Here is a 17,628-nt window from a genome sequence, read left to right as displayed (position 1 = left end):
CTTGCAAAGTCAGTTTTAATTAAAAACCACATGATCATCTCAATAAATGAAAAAAAAAAGCATTTGACAACATTTTTCACCCTTCATGATCAAAACACCTAACAGAGTAGGCATAGAAGGGAACTTCCTCATATAATAAAAGGCACCCATAAAAAAATGCACAGCTAATATCATACTTAATGAAGAAAGACTGAAAGCTTTCCCCTAGGATCAGGAACAAGGCAAGAATGACCACTGCTGTCATTTGTATTCAACGTTGTACTAGACGGTCTAGACCAGAAAGTGAAACAAAAGGCATCCAGATTAGGAAGGTTTGCCGAGAACATAATCTTGTATATAGAAAATCCTAAGGAATCTACAAAAACCTATTTGAACTAATAACAAATTCAGCAGGGTTGGAGGGTAAAAATATCAATGGACAAAAATCAATTGTATTTTTAGACACTTGCAATGAAAAACTCAGAAAGGAAATTAGGACAGTAACTCCATGTACAAAAGCACCAAAAAGAGTAAAATATTTAGGCAAAAATGTATCTTTTTTTTTTTTTTTGCTATGCTGAGTCTTCACTGCAGCGGGCAGACTTAGTTGGCCTGCAGCATGTGGGATTCTAGTTCTCAGGCCAGGGATCAAACCTGCGTCCCCCTCACTGGAAGGCAGACCCCTTACCTCTAGACCACCAGGGAAGTCCCTAGGCATAAATTTAACAAAAGAGATACAAAATGTGTATGATGAAAGCAACAAAACATTGATGGAAAAAAATAAAGAAGATCAGGCTTCCCTAGTGGCTCAGACTGTAAAGAATCTGCCTGCAATGCCGGACACTTGGGTTCAATCCCTGGGTCGGGAAGATCCCCTGGAGAAGGAATTGGCAACCCATTCCAGTATTCTTGCCTGGAGCATTCCATGGACAGAGGAGCCTGGCAGGCTACTGTCCATGGGGTTACAAAGAGTCAAACACAACTGAACAACTAACACTTTCATTAATAAATAAGTGAAGGGCATCCCATGTTCATGGATCATCAATTAGCCCTTTCATTGATGTGGTTCAGGTTTAATCCTGGATGGGGAACTAAGATCCCACAAGCCACAAAGCGCAGACAAAAGAAAAAAAGCCTTTTTTTAAAATTCCACATGTAAATGAAATCCTACAGTATTTGTCTTTTGCTATCCATCTTATCCACCTAGCATAATGCCTTCAAGCTTCATCCATGTAGCTGCAAATGGTAGAATTCGTGTGTATTTTTTTTTGCCACAACTTCTTCATCCACTTATCCTGGATACTTGGGTTGTTTCCATGTCTTGGCTACTGTAAACAGTGCAGCTATGAACATAGGGGTGCAGATATCTTTTAAACAATTTAAATTTATTTTTGGTTGCGCTCGGCCTTCGTTGCTTTCTCTAGTTGCAGTGAGCCAGGCTACTCTTCCTTGAGGTGCACCGGCTCCAGGATGAGTGGGTTCAGTAGTTGTGGTGCTCAGGCTTAGTTGCTCCACAGCATGTGGAATCTTTCCGGACCAGGGATCAAACCTGTATCCCCTGTATTGGCAGGCAAATTCTTATCCACTGAGTCACCAGGGAAGTCCAGATATCTTTTCAAATCAGTGCTTTCATTTCCTTTAGATATATTCCCAGAAGAGGAATTGCTGCATCATATGGTAGTTTTAATTTTTTGAGGATCTTCTTACCGTTTTCCATAGCGGCTGTGCAAATTTACAATCCCACCAATGCCCAAGGGTTCTCTTTACTATTCATCCTTGACAGCGATTGTTATCTCTGGTCTTTTTGAGGATGGCTATTCTAAGAGGTGTAAAGTGACATGCTACTGTGGTTTTGATTTGCATTCCCCTAATGACTAGTGGTTTTTTTGTTTTGTTTTGGCCGCCCCACTCGGCTTGCGGGATTTCAGTTCCCTGACCAGGGTCTGAACTCAGGCCACAGTTCTAAAAGCCAGGAATCCTAACCACTAGGCCACCAGGGAACTTCCATGACTAGTGATGTTGAGCATCTTTTCAAGTACCTGTTGACCTGTTAACCTTTCATATTTCTTTGGAGAAATATCTATTCAGTTCCTTTGCCCACTTTTAATTGGATTTTTCTTTTTTGCTAATGGATTGTATTATTTCTTTACATATTTTGGATGTGAATTCAGCCATCTGTATTTCAACAAGCCTTATGGTGCACACTCATTGGAAAAGACCCTGATGCTGGGAAAGATTGAAGGCAAAAGGAGAAGAGGTCAGCGCAGGATGAGATAATTGGATAGCATCACCGACTCGGTGGACATGAACTTGAGCAAACTCCAGGAGATAGTGAGGGACAGAGAGGCCTGGTGTCCATGGGGTCACGAAGAGTCCGACACTGACTTGACGACTGAACAACATGGTGCACACTAAAGTTTGAGAACCACTGAAATAACACAAGATGAAAGGTAGAGTCAAACCACAGCATGATCTGAGCCGACATTAACTGAGTAGCACGCTTTCCCAGGGGCCCATGTAATTTCCACAACCGCCTTACGATCTGTTGGTCTCATTAACATTTGACAAGAGATTGAGGTTCAGAGAGATGAAGAGATTTGCATAAGATTTTAGAACTACCTGGATAGCAGATTTGGGACCCCCAAACCAGGTTTCTCCACCTCCAAAGCCCATGCTGTCAACCACCAAGTCCTCATTTTCCCTGAATGTGGGCCAAAAATATCACTGATAGAGATGGGGTAGTCTCAGAGGGTACCTGAATGTTCACTTTACATTCCAATAGCTATATATTTCAACACGTTCTTGAAAAAATATATATAACTAGCATTCCAAACTCATGATTTTTAATAGTAACATTGTTTCCCTTTAAAATAACCAAATTTTATTAAAAGTTAATTGCTTTAATGAAAAATCTTAATAAAGTATTAAAGTATTGTTATGCACAGATCAGATCAGTCGCTCAGTCATGTCCGACTCTTTGCGACCCCATGAATCGCAGCACGCCAGGCCTCCCTGTCCATCACCAACTCCCAGAGTTCACTGAGACTCACGTCCATCGAGTCAGTGATACCATCCAGCCATCTCATCCTCTGTCGTCCCCTTCTCCTCCTGCCCCCAATCCCTCCCAGCATCAGAGGCTTTTCCAATGAGTCAACTCTTCGCATGAGGTGGCCAAAGTACTGGAGTTTCAGCTTTAGCATTATTCCTTCCAAAGAGCACAGGTATAGCAAATATGGTAGAGACAGTAATAATGAAGTGTGGGAAATACTGCAAAGTCAACCTCAGTTACTTTGAAAATATGTAACAGATTTGTGCATTTTACTGTATATAAATAATACCTTGAAAAAGGTCTGTAAACAAGACTGGACTCTAGGTAAAACTGCATGTTGAAGCATTTAGAGGGAGGTGTTTTGTAGTCACCCTCTTTGAAATACATCACAAAAATAAGTTGAACTAAGGAAAGGTTAGATGTGCGTGGAAGGTTGGCTACATGAAAAAGCAAACAGAACAAAACATTCATTGTAGAAGCCAGGTGGGGCATACAATAGTACTCATTGTGCAAGTTCTTTCTGCCTCTGTAGGTTTGGAAACTTACATGTTGGCAGAAAAAAAGGCATATAGATTGTCCCACACAGTGAATGAATGAGTAAATGAATAAAGGAATTAATAAATAAAGCCTCAAAGACTAGACAATTTGCTGAAGTGCTTCCTTTACACTCTCCTGTATATATTCCATAGTGAACTTAGACTATTTTTATGAACAGAAGAAAATGTTTTTGTTTTTTAAAGTCTTTATTGAATTACAATATTGCTTCTGTTTTATGTTTTAGTTATTTGCCCCAGAGGCTTGTGGGATCTTACCTCCCCGACCGGGGATCGAACCCCCAACCCTTGCAGTGGAAGGTGAAGTCTTAACCACTGGACTACCAGGGAAGTCCCAGGAAATGTTTTCAGAGAGAAAAATGGCACAAGAGTCAATTGATAAAATAGGCATTTATTCCGAGGGTCTAATGGCAAGAAATTCCCCGAAACCAGCTTGGTAGTGGTAGGAAAATTGCTGCCCCTCCATCCAAGGGGAATGGGGCCTCAGCACTTCTATACACCCCAGCCATGTAGAGAAGGCTGGAGATAGACCTCATAGATGGGATCTGGGTGGGCATGGGGTCAGTCCAACCTGCCCACCTATCAGTAGAGTCCCAGGTCAGCGTGTCCTGTGTCCCAAGGAGTCAGAATGTCAGGAGAGTTGGCAGAGGAAGTCATGCAGAGGCAGGGCCAGGAGCCCTGAGAGCGAGATCCCCAAGGTGTCGGAGATACAGGCGGTTGCCATGGCAAATTCCCGGTGCTCATCACTGGTCTGGGGAGGGTGGGGAGCAAAGGTGAGGCTTCAGTCTTCAACACCCCTGCTTGGGACTCTTCCCAGAGAGGCCGCCCACCCACAGCCCTCGCCCGGCTGGTGCTGACCTCCAGGGCAATGTTGTGAAAGGTGTTCACGTAGGCTGCACCCCCCAGGAGCCCCTCAAACATAATGATCAGGAAGACGAGGTAGATGCTCGGCAGGTAGCTCAGCCACACGTCCACCAGTAGGAACGCCAGGTTGAGGCACTGTGGGTGCAGGGAGAGAGGAGGGGAGAACCGGGGACCAGAGGAAGGCGAGAAGGGAGGTGCCATCCTGTCCAGTGGTCCCGGTTCTGGGACAATGCTGATGAAGGTGAGGGCTGATAGGCGGGGACCAAATTCCAACACCCAGCTGGCCTACCGGACCCTGGGATCTGGGGGAGGCCTTCTCCCTACCGCTTCCCAGCAGCCTGGACCCTGGGGGTCTCCTCCCCTCCTCCCTGTGCCCGTGTCACTCCCATTGTCTGGGATGCTAGCCTGCGGTCCCCTACTTGGGCTCTCCTAGTCACCACTGTTCACGGCTCAGCTTGGATGAAGGCCACTCTCACTCCCATGATCTCATTCCTCCTCCCAAACGCTCCCTGAGTGGAGGGGTCTCCCCTCCCCCTGATTTTACCAACCAGATGCTAAGTGAGACCAGAGGTTCTCAACTGGGTGTGACTCTGCCGCCTACGGGACATGCGGCAACATCTAGAGATGTTCCTGGTTGTTACACCTGGGGAGGGAGGGTGCTACGGGCATGGAGTAGGCAGAGGCCAGGGGCGCTGCTCAACATCCTATGGCTCCCAGGGCAGCCTAACAACAAAGAACCATCCAGGCCCAAAATGCCAATAAAGCTGAGATTGAGAAACCAGGGCTTAGATGTTCCCTTGCCTTCTAGGAAGGCTTGTTGACCCCACCCAAGGGTGTAGGTCCCTTCCTCCATGCCCTAGTCCTTCAAGGCATTCTACTGACCCAAGTGGGACATAAGTTTGCCTCCCCAGTCTGTAGGCCACCTCAGGGGTTCACATGCTTAACGTATTGGGTATGGCGTGGGGAAACCCGAACGAACTTTTTGGCCAAGCCAATACATACAGATCGCCTGTGGGTCTTGTTACCTACACAGGCCTTGCCCTCAGAGGTTCTAATTCAGGAAGCCTGAGGTGGGCTCAGATCTGCATCTAAAAGAACACACCCTAGTAATACCAAGGTCACCCTAGAAATACTATAGACACATTCACCTGGCTCATTAGGGCCAGATGCTTTCTGTAATGGAATCAAACGATTATACGCCGCTAATTCTATGAAGTGGCCTTGCTTAAAACTATAGCGAAAATCATACGTGACCCATTTCAGTGGCATCTAATGAAGAATCCTGAGTTAACAGCTGATACAATTTGGAACTTGGCAAGTACAAAGCCCTGGGCTGGCAGTGGTTTAAATAAATAAGGAAGAAACTGAGAGGATATTTGCATGCAGTTGACTTAACATTAAAGTATATCTATTCTAATGCTGTACCTTGTTATCATAGAAGTGAGTTAAAATTATTAAAAAAGGGCAAAGGACTTTCCTTTAAGTTCAGCCGCTCAGTCGTGTCCAACTCTTTGAGACCCCATGGACTGCAACACACCAGGCTTCCCTGTCCATCACCAACTCCCGGACCTACTCAATGTCCATCACATCAGTGATGCCATCCAACCATCTCATCCTCTGTCTTCCCCTTCTCCTCCAGCCTTCAATCTTCAATCTTTCACAGCATCAGGGTCTTTTCCAGTGAATCAGTTATTCGCATCAGGTGGCCAAAGGATTGGGGTTTCAGCTTCAGCATCAGTCCTTCCAATGAATATACAGGACTGATTTCCTTTAGGATGGACTGGTTGGATCTCCTTGCAGTCCAAGGGACTCTCAAGAGTCTTCTCCAACACCACAGTTCAAAAGCATCAATTCTTTAGTGCTCAGCTTTCTTTATAGTCCAACTCTCACATCCATAAATGACTACTGGAAAAACCGTAACTTTGACTAGATGGACCTTTGTGAGATTTATTTTAAAGGTCACCTTTCTATATGCCCTTCTGGGCTTCCCTGGTGGCTCAGACAGTAAAGAGTCTGCCTGCGGAGACCCAGGTTCAATCCCTAGGTAGGGAAGATCTCCTGGAGAAGGAAATGGCAACCCACTCCAGTATCCTTGCCTGAAAAATTCCATGGACGGAAGAGTCTGGCAGGCTACAGTCCATGGGGTCTCTCAGTTGAAGACTGATCAAGTTTACTTTCTTTCTTTCTTTCTGTTCCTAAGAGCATGGTCCAGAGGGATATTAAAATAATTTGGAGGTTGCCAACCACTTGCTTTGGGCTTCCCTGATGGCTCAGTGGTAAAGAATCTGTCTGCCAAGCAGGAGATGTGGATTTAATCACTGGGTTTTGGAAGATCCCCTGGAGAAGGAAATGGCAACTTGCTCCAGTACTCTTGCCTGGAAAAAAATCCCCTGGACAGAGCAAACTGGCAGGGTACTGTCCACGGGATCGCAAACAGTTGGACATGACTGAGTGGCTGAGCACACAATAAGGACTTACTTTTGTTTGACCAAGAACTCTGACATTTAGAAACAAATAAAAAGATATATGAATGTTTAAAATCATGTTTTCTTCTAAAAAAAAAGTTGAAGGCTTATTAGTTACCTTCGGTGGCTTTAATCGCATGACAATGAAACATGATTGCTGGTTACGTAAAATTCCTTTCATTAAAATTTTTGTACGGAAAGGTGTTTTTGCTCATTTAAAGCTTAATCACTTACATGACCTTTGCCATGAATTTGCTCACCAGTCTTGAGATAAATAACCTACTTTACTCACAAAGTCACTGGTTCTATGTAATTAACCACCCAGGATAAAAGAACAGGATGTTTTCTGATTGTCAGAAACATTCTTTGAAAGTCTGTCTCTTTGCATGAGGCTTGGGTAAATAGTCATCTAACTGATTAAGACATGATACACAAGCTCTTTCATGCTTCACATTTCCATTTCTTACAACCATGCCCAGTTTACAGATGAGGAAACTGAGGTTCAAGATTAGTTCAGAGACCTGCCCTAAATCACACAGCTACCTAGTATAGAAGCTGGGATCTGCACCAGGGTTTGCTGGGCACCTGAGGCCATGCAACTTACACAGACCCCTGCTGGCCTCCATTCCCCATGATTAAAACATGATGGGATGCGATCAATAACCCCTGCTGAGGGAGGGAAATGATGGAACCTGGGGAAGCTGGGAGCCAAGGGAGGAGGAAAGTGAGGGCCAGGGGCTCAGTACCTGCAGTAAGGCCAGGACCCATGTGTGGCGGATGCGACAGCAGCGGAGGGAGGAGCGGGAGGCAAAGACACCAGCCTGGTACAGCATCTGGTACCTTCGATGGGGCACAGAGAAGGAGGAAGCCCCTCTGGTGCCTCCTCGGCAGGGCAGCCCCTCCCAACCCCAGTCCTTATCATCAAGGGGTGCCCCCAGCCCCCTGCCGGTCTTGCCACACACTCCAACACTTCTCACCAGCGGTACTGCTCAGCATGAGTCAGGAACGTGTTCCGGAAGAAGAGGAGTTCAAACTGCAGCAAAGAGCAGACAGGGGAGATGGACAAGGCCATGTGGGTCCCCACCCACACTGTTGTTCCCCACCCCATCATTGCTCCCACACCCCTCCTGGCAGCCCTCACTCACAAGTCCCTGGTTGATGAAATACTCAGCAAAGTAAACCAGCACCAAGGGGACGATGTAATGCAACAGGCCCTGGAAAGTCAGGAGACATGAGCGGGAGGCGGGTGATGAACGCTGGCCGCGGGGGACACGCCACAGCCATCGTCTGTACCTTAAACACGGTCCACCTTTCCTGAAGGGAGAGGGGTGAGCCGGAGCCTGCAGGGCAGTAGGGAGAGAAGGGCAAATGAGGTCAGCACCTTGACTCAGAAAAAGGGGTGCTGGTGTGCAGGAATCAACCAGCCAATACTACAATGTGAATGCACACAGACCACTGGACTGTACAATTCAATATGGTTAAACTGCTAGACTTCATGGTATGGATATTACCATGATTAAAAAAAAAAAAGTAACCAGATAAAAGACTTTTTCATGACTCCTGTTTAGCCTTTTTTTTTTTCTTGCCACATGATTCAGCATGTGGTATCTTAATTCCCTGACCAGGGATTGAACCTGTGTGCCCCTTGCATTGGAAGGCAGAGTCTTAACCATTGGACCATCAGGGAGGTCCCTATAGCTTACAGCTTGATGGTGGTATACAGGGCCCTGCTCCCAGCCACACTGGGCCCCTCTTTCTGTTTCTTTGAACAACCAAGCTCATTCCCACCACAGGGCCTTAACACTTGCTGGTCCCTCTGCCTGGAACCTATTCACCCCAATGTACACAGAACTGACTCCTTGTCTTTCATATTTCAGCCCAATGAGATGTCCTCAAAAAGGCCTTCGATGAGCACTTTCTCTAAGTAGAACCCCTCTCCTTTGCACCATGTCATTTCCAAGCACATCACTCTGTCATGCTCTTCTAATACTAATCAACAACATGTGAAAATGAGTTTCTGATCTGGTTATTTGTTTACAAATGACACAACACATAGTATTTGATAAATTTTTTTTTTTTTGGCCATATTGCACGGCATATCGAAACTTAGTTCCCTGACCAGGGACTGAACCCACGCCCCTTGCATTGGAAGCACAGAGTCTGAACCACTGGACTGCCAAGGAAGTCCCAAAGACGAGTGTTTCATGAAAAGATGAATGTGATTGCTGCTGCTGCTGCTAAGTCACTTCAGTCGTGTCCGACTCTGTTCGACCCCATAGACAGCAGCCCACCAGGCTCCCCCGTCCCTGGGATTCTCCAGGCAAGAACACTGGAGTGGGTTGCCATTTCCTTCTCCAACGCATGAAAGTGAAAAGTGAAAGTGAAGTCGCTCAGTCGTGTCCAACCCTTAGCGACTCCGTGGACTGCAGCCTACCAGGCTCCTCCATCCATGGAAGTTTCCAGGCAAGAGTACTGGAGTGGGGTGCCATTTCCTTCTTCGATGAATGTGACTGGCTCTCATCATAACCGACATGCCCATCCACGTCCCCTCCAAACTTCCCACAGTAGAAAGGAAAAGACTGAAACCCAGAGAGAGAAAGTGACACTGCTCTGAGGGGCTCCTGAGTCTCCTACCTGGCTTCGACTCTGAGGCCTCATTGTTGATCAGGGGCTGCCGAGCTGATGTGTCTGAATCCGCTTCCCCTCCGGGATCCTGTGGCCCAGGAGACGTGAGCAACAAGAAATAGCTAGAAATGGACAGAATGAAGAGAAGATTGAAGAGCCTCTGTTGGGCTGGAAAGGCCGCTCCCTCCCAGGATAGCCCCTATCGTTCCTCCTCTCCTCCAAGACACCTCAAACCCGGCCAGAGAGCCTCCAACTGTGCAAAAATGCTTCTTCCTCTGGAGCTGAAATATATATCCTTGTTGTTTCTAATCCACAGGCCCTCGTTTTGACTCTCGGCTCACAACAAGCCTGTCAGTTCTGCCTTCTTGTTATTTTTCTAATAATCACTCTTGTAGTTTAGTCACTAAGTCATCTCAGACTCTTTGTGATGCCATGGACTGTAGCCCGCCAGGCTCCTCCGTCCATGGGATTTCTCAGGCAAGAATACTTGAGTGGGTTGCCATTACCTTCTCCAGGGGATCTTTCTCACCCAGGGATTGAACCCGAGTTTCCTGCATCGGCAGGTGGATTCTTTAGCACTGAGCCACCAGGGAAGTCCCAATAATCGCTCCAGCTTCCATTTATGATGCGTTCATCCTGTACTAGACCAGAACTTCCCAAAGTTCGGTCACTTATGTTTTGCCTTCATGATATTTGCCACGTCCATATCCCTCCTGTATATCATATTTTTAATTTAGTATTTCCCTTTCAATTGATTCCCTTTTGCTACATGGCCTGGTCCTAAGCAATCTTCTGTGAAATCACAGGTTTGACTGACCAGTGAAAATGTTTTCCTAACACACATGAAAATACACACAAAATGAACAGAGTCCACCTATGGGAAAACTGAGGGTCAGAGACATAAAGCAACTTGTCCCATGTAACACAGCTAACAAGGAGCAGGCTCCAGAATCCAAACCCAGGCCTGTCAGAGAAGCCACATCCTCCCACTTGGCTGTAGGGATCTGAAGATCGGGATCATGGTCAAGTTCTCGATCCTTGAATCCCGGCTGCTTACCTGGCCAGCAGCAGGGCGGGGATGCCCAGCATGGACAGCAGGGTGTGCTGGGGAGAGAGGCCAGCCTGGGTGAGGCCCAGGTAAGACAGCGCCCCTAGCAGCCCTGCTCCCCCAGTACCTGAGGACCAGCAGGAGATCACGGCCCTGAGAAGGAGAACACAGTAGCACTAGGCAGGACCACAGCCAGCGGCGGGACCCCCCGCTCCCCTCACTCCCTGCTCTGCCTGCTTACCTGGGGTAGAAGGCAGTGAGCGAGAGGAAGGTGACTTCCCCCAGACCTGAAGAGATGCTAGCCAAGACCACACCTGGGGGAGGACAAGCATGGCAGTGGCCACTCCCAGCCTTTCCCCGACAGCCCTAAGCAGGCGTGGCCACAGCCTCCTCTACCTCTGCACGGAGGGGCTGTAAAAGAGATCTCCTGGGACTCTCCTGCTGATCCAGTGGTTAAGAATCCGCGTCCCAGTGTAGGGCATGTGGGTTCAATCCCTGGTTGGGGAACTAAGATCCCACATGATGCCAGGCAACCAACTTCATGCTCCGCAACAAGAGAACACTGAGCCACAACTAGAGACCTCACATGCCACAAACTAGAGAAAGCCCTCATGCTGCAAGGAAGACCCAACGCAGCCAAAAATCAAATAAATAAAAACAGCTCCCCTGGACAGGCTGGGCTCCAGATGTGAAGTAGAACCAAGCCCCTTGCTCGTACGTCCCCTCATAGGGAATGGCACCCTCCACCCACCCAGCTATCAAATCAAGAGTAAGAACTCATTCTTTTTGTTTGTTTTGGCTGGGTGTGCAGCTTGCAGGATCTTAGTTCCCTAACCAGTTTTCCAACCTGGGCCACAGCAATGAAAGCGCTGAGTCCTACCACTGGACCGCCAGGGAATTCCCAAGAATTCCCTGTCCTTGATGCCTCCTCCACCTCCATCACAAACTCTTGGTGACTGCTCATCTCGATCTCCATCTATTCTGTCCATTTTCTCCCATCTCTCCTACCTATCCCTCCAGATTGACCTCATCTCCCGTCTCCTACCGTGACAGTCTTAGCAGGTATCTGAGGGTTACAAAACATGATCTTTCTCCTCTGGGAAGTTGGGGAGACTACCCTGTCTGTTGTAGATCCTTTGAACCCCCCACTTGACATAAAACCTCCCACTCACCACACAGGCTGATCGTCACCGAATGAGAAAAGGCAACCAGGAGGAAGCTTCCTGCGGCACAGATCCCACTGGTGAGCACCCGGGGGCTGAAGGGAGGTGGGAGATGTGGATGGTCAGCTACCATTCCCAGCTCCCCAGCCCTCCTCACCTCCCCACTCACAGACCCCACATGCCTTGCCTCCCACCGCCCACACCCAGACCTGTAGGGCAGCAGATGAAGGCCAAGAGGAGCCAGCAATTTGATGACGAGGGTGGGAAGGATGTCGGCCAGAAGCACCGCCTGGGATCAGAGAATCGAATGAGACCCCAGACCTTCCCAGGGACAAGCCTCCCAACCCAGTGGCCAGGGAAAGACAGAAATCCGATTAGATGGGCTACACACACAGGTTCGGACATCACACAGGTCTGGATCCCAGTCCCAGCTCTGCTGCTCCTGAGCTATGTGTTCAGTATTCACATTCTCTGAGTTTCAGTTTATTTAGAAAATGGAGATAATTATAGAGCCTAACTCACAGTACAGTTATATGGATTCAATAAGCTAATTCTTGCTGCACACACGAAGTGCTCAGTAGATGGCAGCCTTAATGATTAGAATCATGGGTGCTGGGTTCTGAGTGGGTGGGATCTATGGACCCAGAAGAAGGGGAAGGGGAGGACCAGATGGGTACTCACTGCTGTGGAGACAGGATTGCAGTCAAATCGAGATGAGCTATTGTGGGAGGTGGGCGTTGGGTCTGGGTCCACCTGATGGGAGAGAAGAAAGTTTTTCACCCAGGGAGGCAGGAGGGCAGACAAACAAGGCCTGGTTCCATTCCCAGCTTTGCTCTGACTTGAAGGATATCCTTGGTTTAGCCCTGGCCTCTTGAGATCTCACTTGATGGGCACAATGGGGAGGGGGTTTCCACGGGAGTCTCAAATTAATGGTCGACATGCCAAAGGGGGCCCTGTAAACGGACTTTATTTGGGTAACACACTCAGGAACTTTAATTTTAAAAACCTAGGTTTCCAGAAAAATTTGGTCTTGGGCCAAATTCCCTGTTGGACCTGCAAGGTGGTAGCTGCTCCTCCTAGGCCTGCCTCTTCCAGCTCATGATAAACAAGAAGTTCTCAACCAAAGGTGATTATACCCTCCAGGGAACATTTGGCCATGTCTGGAGACATTCTTGGTTGTCATCAACTGGAGGGTGAGGGACATTCTATTAGAGTCCAGTGGGTAGAGGCCAGAGATGCTTTTAAACATCGTATGATGCATAGGAAAGTCACCCAACAAAGAATTATCCAGCCCAAAATGTCAACAATAATGCTGGGGTTAAAAAACCATACTTTAGACCATAGTCCCACCTAGCCAAAATTTGAGTTTGCAATTGGTTTTGCAAGCACCAATTGATTATTTTCTAAAAAAAAAAGCTTTAAATTTTATTTACTTTTGGCTGTGCTGGGTCTTTATTGTTGTGTAGTCTTTTCTCTAGTTGTGGCATGTGGGGGCTACTCTCTAGTTGCAGTGGGCAGGCTTCTCACTGTGGTGGCCCCTCTGGTTGCAGAGCAGGGGCTCTAGGGCACTCAGGATTCAGGAGTGGCAGCCCACAGGCTCCACAGTTGCGGCTCCTGGGCTCCAGAGCACAGGCTCAATAGCCGTGGCTCATGGGCTTATTTGCTCTGCAGCATGTGGGATCTTCTCAGATCAGGGATTGAACCCTTGTCTCCTGCATTGGCAGGCAGATTCTTTACCACAGAGCCACCAGGGAAGCCCATACCAGTTGATTCTTAAAGGCCCTTACTGCTCTGAGGTCTGGAAACTTTAGCCATCTTGCCCCACCCCTTACCCACCCCATTCCATGAGTGTTTCAAGTAGGTCTCTGCCCGAGGTGAGTCCCTCCTCTTCCCACAGCGACTGGTGGTGGTGGTAGAGAGGGTCACTTACATGGCTCTGATTCCCAGGTGTTCTTTGGTGACTAAGGATGTCGTGGGCAGCGCTGAGCATCACCACGTAAGAGAAGTTGTTGCAGAGGCCCAAGAGCCTGGAGTGAGCAGGACAGAGTCCCCCCACCCCCAGTTTTATTGAGATACAATTGACAAAAGACAATAGATCATAACCTCTATTTAGGACTACAATCTATCCACCGTCCCAGCACCAAACCTCTCACTTTCCCATGCCTTATTTTTCCTCTGTCTTCTGACCACATCCCCATGTAGTGGGAGGGTCCAAAATACAGGCCTCGGGATGACAAATTTAGGTTCACATCTAATCTCTGAGACCTCTCCCAGGAAGAGAAGAAAGTCATCCTTGATGATTCTCTCCTCCAAGCTCCCATCATGACTCAGTTCCTGGGGCATTTCTCATCCACGGATCCACTGTCTCCAACTGTGGTACAGTAGAAAGATCCTGGGGGCTTGAAACCCAAAGGACTATGTTCAGGTCCCAAGTCTGCCACTTCCTACTTGAGTGGACTCAGTCGAGTCATATGTAAAATGGGGGTACAAATTTTCCTGCTGACTATCTCACAGAGTGATGTAGAGATCAAAAGAAGATAATACCCTTTATGATCTATGAAGGATCTTGTTCACTTGCTCTCATCTCCCACAGCTGCTGTCAGTGATGGGTAGGGAACATGGCACAGCAATAGAATTTCATGTGTCCTTTTCACAAGCCTACGAAGTGGTACTGCTGCTCCTCCCATTTTACTGCTGAGAAACTGAGGCTCAGAGAGAGAAGCCTCACTTCCAACCCAATCTGCTATCCAAGTCCTTGATGCTTGCTGCTGTTGTTGTAAACATCACCAAGTCATGTCCAACTCTTTGTGATGCCATGGACTGTAGCCAGCTAGGCTCCTCTATCCATGGGATTTTCCAGGTAAGGATACTGGGGTGGGTTGCCATTTCCTTCTCTAGGGGATCTTCCCGACCCAGGGATCGAACCTGGTTCTCCTGCTTGGCAGGTGGATTCTGTACTGCTGAGCCACCAGGGAAGCCCCCCTGATGTTTAAGTTAGTGCTAAAATTATTTCCCAAGGCTTAGTGTTTGAATGATTTCAGGAGGCAGACAGAAAACTTTTTAAAGTTAGTGATGCATTTATTAAAAAATGCATTAAGAAAATACTGGTTTTCCATTTAGGGTAATGACTTACCGTTTTCTTTTAAAAAATACAAGTATTTACAAATTTAAAGGCTGAGTTGATTGCAGTAAAAACAAGAAGAAAATAACCCTCCAGGTGATATGCGGAACTGACTGAAAGTGAATGAGTGAAATGTGGAAAATTTACAGTGGACCTCGGGGCAAAAAAAAAAAAAAAACAACTTCCCTGGTGGCTCAGTGGTAAAGAATCTGCCTGCCAAGGCAGGAAATGGTGGGTTCCATCCCTGGGTGGGAAAGATCCCCTGGAAAAGCAAATGGCATATCACTCCAGCATTCTTGCTGGAAATCCTGCTGGCAAAGGAGCCTGCCTGGCAGGTTACAATTCACTGGGCTGCAAAAGAATCTCGACTTAGCGACTAAAACAACAAACAACAAAAATATTTTGTGAATTCAGCTCCCTTTTCTGAAACCCAACTCTTTCTTTCCTCTTTCCTCTTGTTGCTTCCCTCTTCCCACACGCTTTTTACTTACTCAGGCCACTCACCAGAAGCCCACCGCGTTCTTCCAATGGGCGCCCTGACTGTCTTGCAGCGGAGGCCGAGGTGCCAGGTCTGTCTCCTCCCCTGAAAGGGGGAGAGAAAGAGGGCATGACCCCCACCCCAGTCTCAGGTGCACGATGGTCCCATGGATATTCTCCCGGGGCCGACCAGCGCCCGAGCCTGTCAGGTACGTCGCGAGGACAGAGGAAGTCAATCCCGTGAGGGTCGGCGGCTATACTCACCCTCGGAATCCGAAAGGCGCCGTCGTGAGCCCGCACAGCCTCCCATGGCATCAAGTTCTGGTCCCCCCGGGAGTCCGAAGTCAGCGAGAGTTCAAAGTTGGCTCCAATGGGACGGATGAGGATCTGAGACAGGTAAGAGGGATCAACGCCCCACTGCCGTCCCAGCTCCGAGTCAGCTGCACTCACGTCCGGCGAGCCACGACCCTAACCCGGGGCTCCATCTCCCGCCCTCGCACGCCCTACCACGCCCCGCTGTCGGACTCTGCCCCTGTCCCCTCTAAAGCAGGGGGCCCTGCAGCCTGTACCTTTAAGAGCAGCTGAACATTTCGCACCCGCACCCTTAAACAGACAGTCACGTGACAGCACCGGTGGGTCCCTCATCACGTGCTTCAAGGTCCTCACCACTTCCGGGTCTTCTCTCTGACTTCGTTTTAGACCTTCCCAACTTCGGCGCGTAGGAGAGATAGAGGCTGGGAGAACCCTGGAACCACCGGTTTAAAACTGGTGTGTATAGGATAAGCAAGAAGAGCCATGATGTTAGGCAGCAGCGCCCAAGGCCTTGAACGTTGTGCCAGCACTAGTCATGGCTACCAACGGCTTCAGCTTCTATCACGGCCTGCAACTGCCAGAAACAAATATGGCCACACAGCTACCCCCCCCCCCGCCCCGCCCCGCCCCGCCCCGCCCCGCCCCGCCCCAGACTGTTTCTGGCTGACAACAAAGGCAGCCGCATCACATCATTCTTATTCCTATCTGTTGCCTTTAGATTGCTTTAGAAACTGTAAGTAAAGATAGCACCCACCTAAAAAGATTTCATGACTTATCTCTTGGCAGTATCCAAGAGTTAAGAGAACTCTTTTCTTAATTTATGTTAGAACCAAGGTAGGTCAATCCTGGTTTTACAGATGAGAAAACAAAAAAGGAAAGCTACTGATGATCATACAACATCAGACCTAAAGGTGACTTTAGAAACTCGGCATTAAGAATAGAGCACCATGGGCAGGGTTGCTGGCTGAGCTGGCTGCAGATTCCTGCCTGCATTAAGGGTGCTTAGACCAAATGATTCTAAGGCCGGAGATTATGAGTCTGCGATTTCATCTAGTTCCTCTCATTGAAAATTTGGAAAGTGAGGCTCCAGGAGGGGATAGAGGAAGAGGTGTAGATTAAAGTCATTTCACGTAGTCCCAAATAAGGAGCATTTATTCTCTTACCTTCCTCTAGGTGGTAAAGTAGCATCCTGCATTTTCTTCATCACGTCCTTCCCCTGCTAATCTCTCTTGTGAGCTTCCAACAGTCAGTGCCCACCTCTCCCAGCTCTTCCTCCCCACCAGGCCCTCAGACTTGCTGTTTGAAATGTACCCCCTTTGGTATGCTTCCCAGATCACTCAACCAGTGAAAAACAGGATCCTACTACCCATACTGGCTCTAGAAATTCAGCAGCATGTCATACATGGCCTCCTCCTTCAAGGAACTCGAAGGTGGGAGGTAGACGTGAATAACCACAATACAAAGTGTAGCCAAGTTTCGTTTTGCAAGAATGACTACAGATGAGCTAATGGGCGCTGGAGCCACCAATCCAGCTCTTTCTTCCTCTTGGGGAAGCATTAATGACCCTGAAATGAGAAACCAGAGCTCTTACCAGCCCCCTGCTCACTCCTACTTGTCCCCAGGCAAAACAGGAACCACAAACCCCAGCTTCCTCTCACAGAGAGGCTGTGGCTTTGAGGGGAGACGGAAATGGCCGAGGTGTAAATACAAGACCTGAGTCACTTGAGCTGCAGTTGCCCCTTACTGCCTCAGTAGACCCCAATTCTGAGGTCTCCCGCTCCCACTTTTCCCTTTTGGTCTTCTTCCCTTGCTCTCTAGCTCCAAATGCACATCCACATCCCTTATGTGATAGATACCTATTTCCCAACCTGCGCTGGAAGCATCTGTGGGCAGGGCTTGGGGTGGGGATACGTCAGGAAGAGACAGGGGAAGAGGAAGTGTCTTGGGTACTGGGGAAGACTGGTTCGGTGG

At 48.1% G+C, this 17,628-nt stretch overlaps 1 protein-coding gene across 9 annotated transcripts; it reads right to left on the bottom strand.

Annotated features, from left to right (window-relative positions):
* Positions 1–3,953: 3,953 nt before the first annotated feature.
* On the bottom strand, positions 3,954–17,626 carry CLN3 (CLN3 lysosomal/endosomal transmembrane protein, battenin). 9 transcript variants are annotated; one of them, XM_086375128.1, is made up of 17 exons: positions 16,821–17,626; positions 16,012–16,110; positions 15,610–15,732; positions 15,373–15,451; positions 13,678–13,774; positions 12,429–12,500; positions 11,957–12,036; positions 11,757–11,842; positions 10,826–10,898; positions 10,594–10,737; positions 9,546–9,658; positions 8,205–8,251; positions 8,057–8,125; positions 7,889–7,944; positions 7,658–7,751; positions 4,441–4,581; positions 3,954–4,333 (listed from the first exon to the last, which is right to left on the bottom strand). In XM_086375128.1, the coding sequence occupies exons 3-17, from the start codon at positions 15,653–15,655 to the stop codon at positions 4,214–4,216; spliced, it is 1,317 nt and encodes a 438-aa protein (XP_086231254.1). In that variant the 5' UTR covers positions 15,656–15,732; positions 16,012–16,110; positions 16,821–17,626; the 3' UTR covers positions 3,954–4,213. The 9 variants fall into 9 exon arrangements, 8 of the variants coding, with proteins under 8 accessions (XP_086231254.1, XP_086231251.1, XP_086231256.1 ...); XM_086375125.1 differs by having other exon boundaries at positions 15,360–15,451; positions 16,821–17,295; XM_086375130.1 differs by having other exon boundaries at positions 16,012–16,090; positions 16,821–17,074.
* Between the last annotated feature and the right edge of the window lie 2 nt (positions 17,627–17,628).

The sequence above is a fragment of the Bos grunniens genome, chromosome 25, assembly GCF_055505025.1.
Source record: "Bos grunniens cultivar Pamir isolate PY7600 chromosome 25, Bosgru_T2T1.0, whole genome shotgun sequence".
Lineage (NCBI taxonomy): Eukaryota > Metazoa > Chordata > Mammalia > Artiodactyla > Bovidae > Bos > Bos grunniens.
The sequence above is the reverse complement of the archived record's forward strand: the minus strand, read 5'-3'. Positions and strand labels throughout refer to the sequence as shown.

Bases quoted from the DNA above. Each gene is read 5' to 3' on its own strand.
- CLN3 (XM_086375125.1), bottom strand. From the start codon at position 15,660: ATGCCATGGGAGGCTGTGCGGGCTCACGACGGCGCCTTTCGGATTCCG. The intron at 12,501-13,677 runs GTAAGTGACCCT...CTCTCCCATCAG, and splicing joins CACCTGGGAATCAGAGCCAT to GTGGACCCAGACCCAACGCC. The intron at 4,582-7,657 runs GTACTGAGCCCC...CTGCACCCACAG, and splicing joins GGGTCCTGGCCTTACTGCAG to TGCCTCAACCTGGCGTTCCT.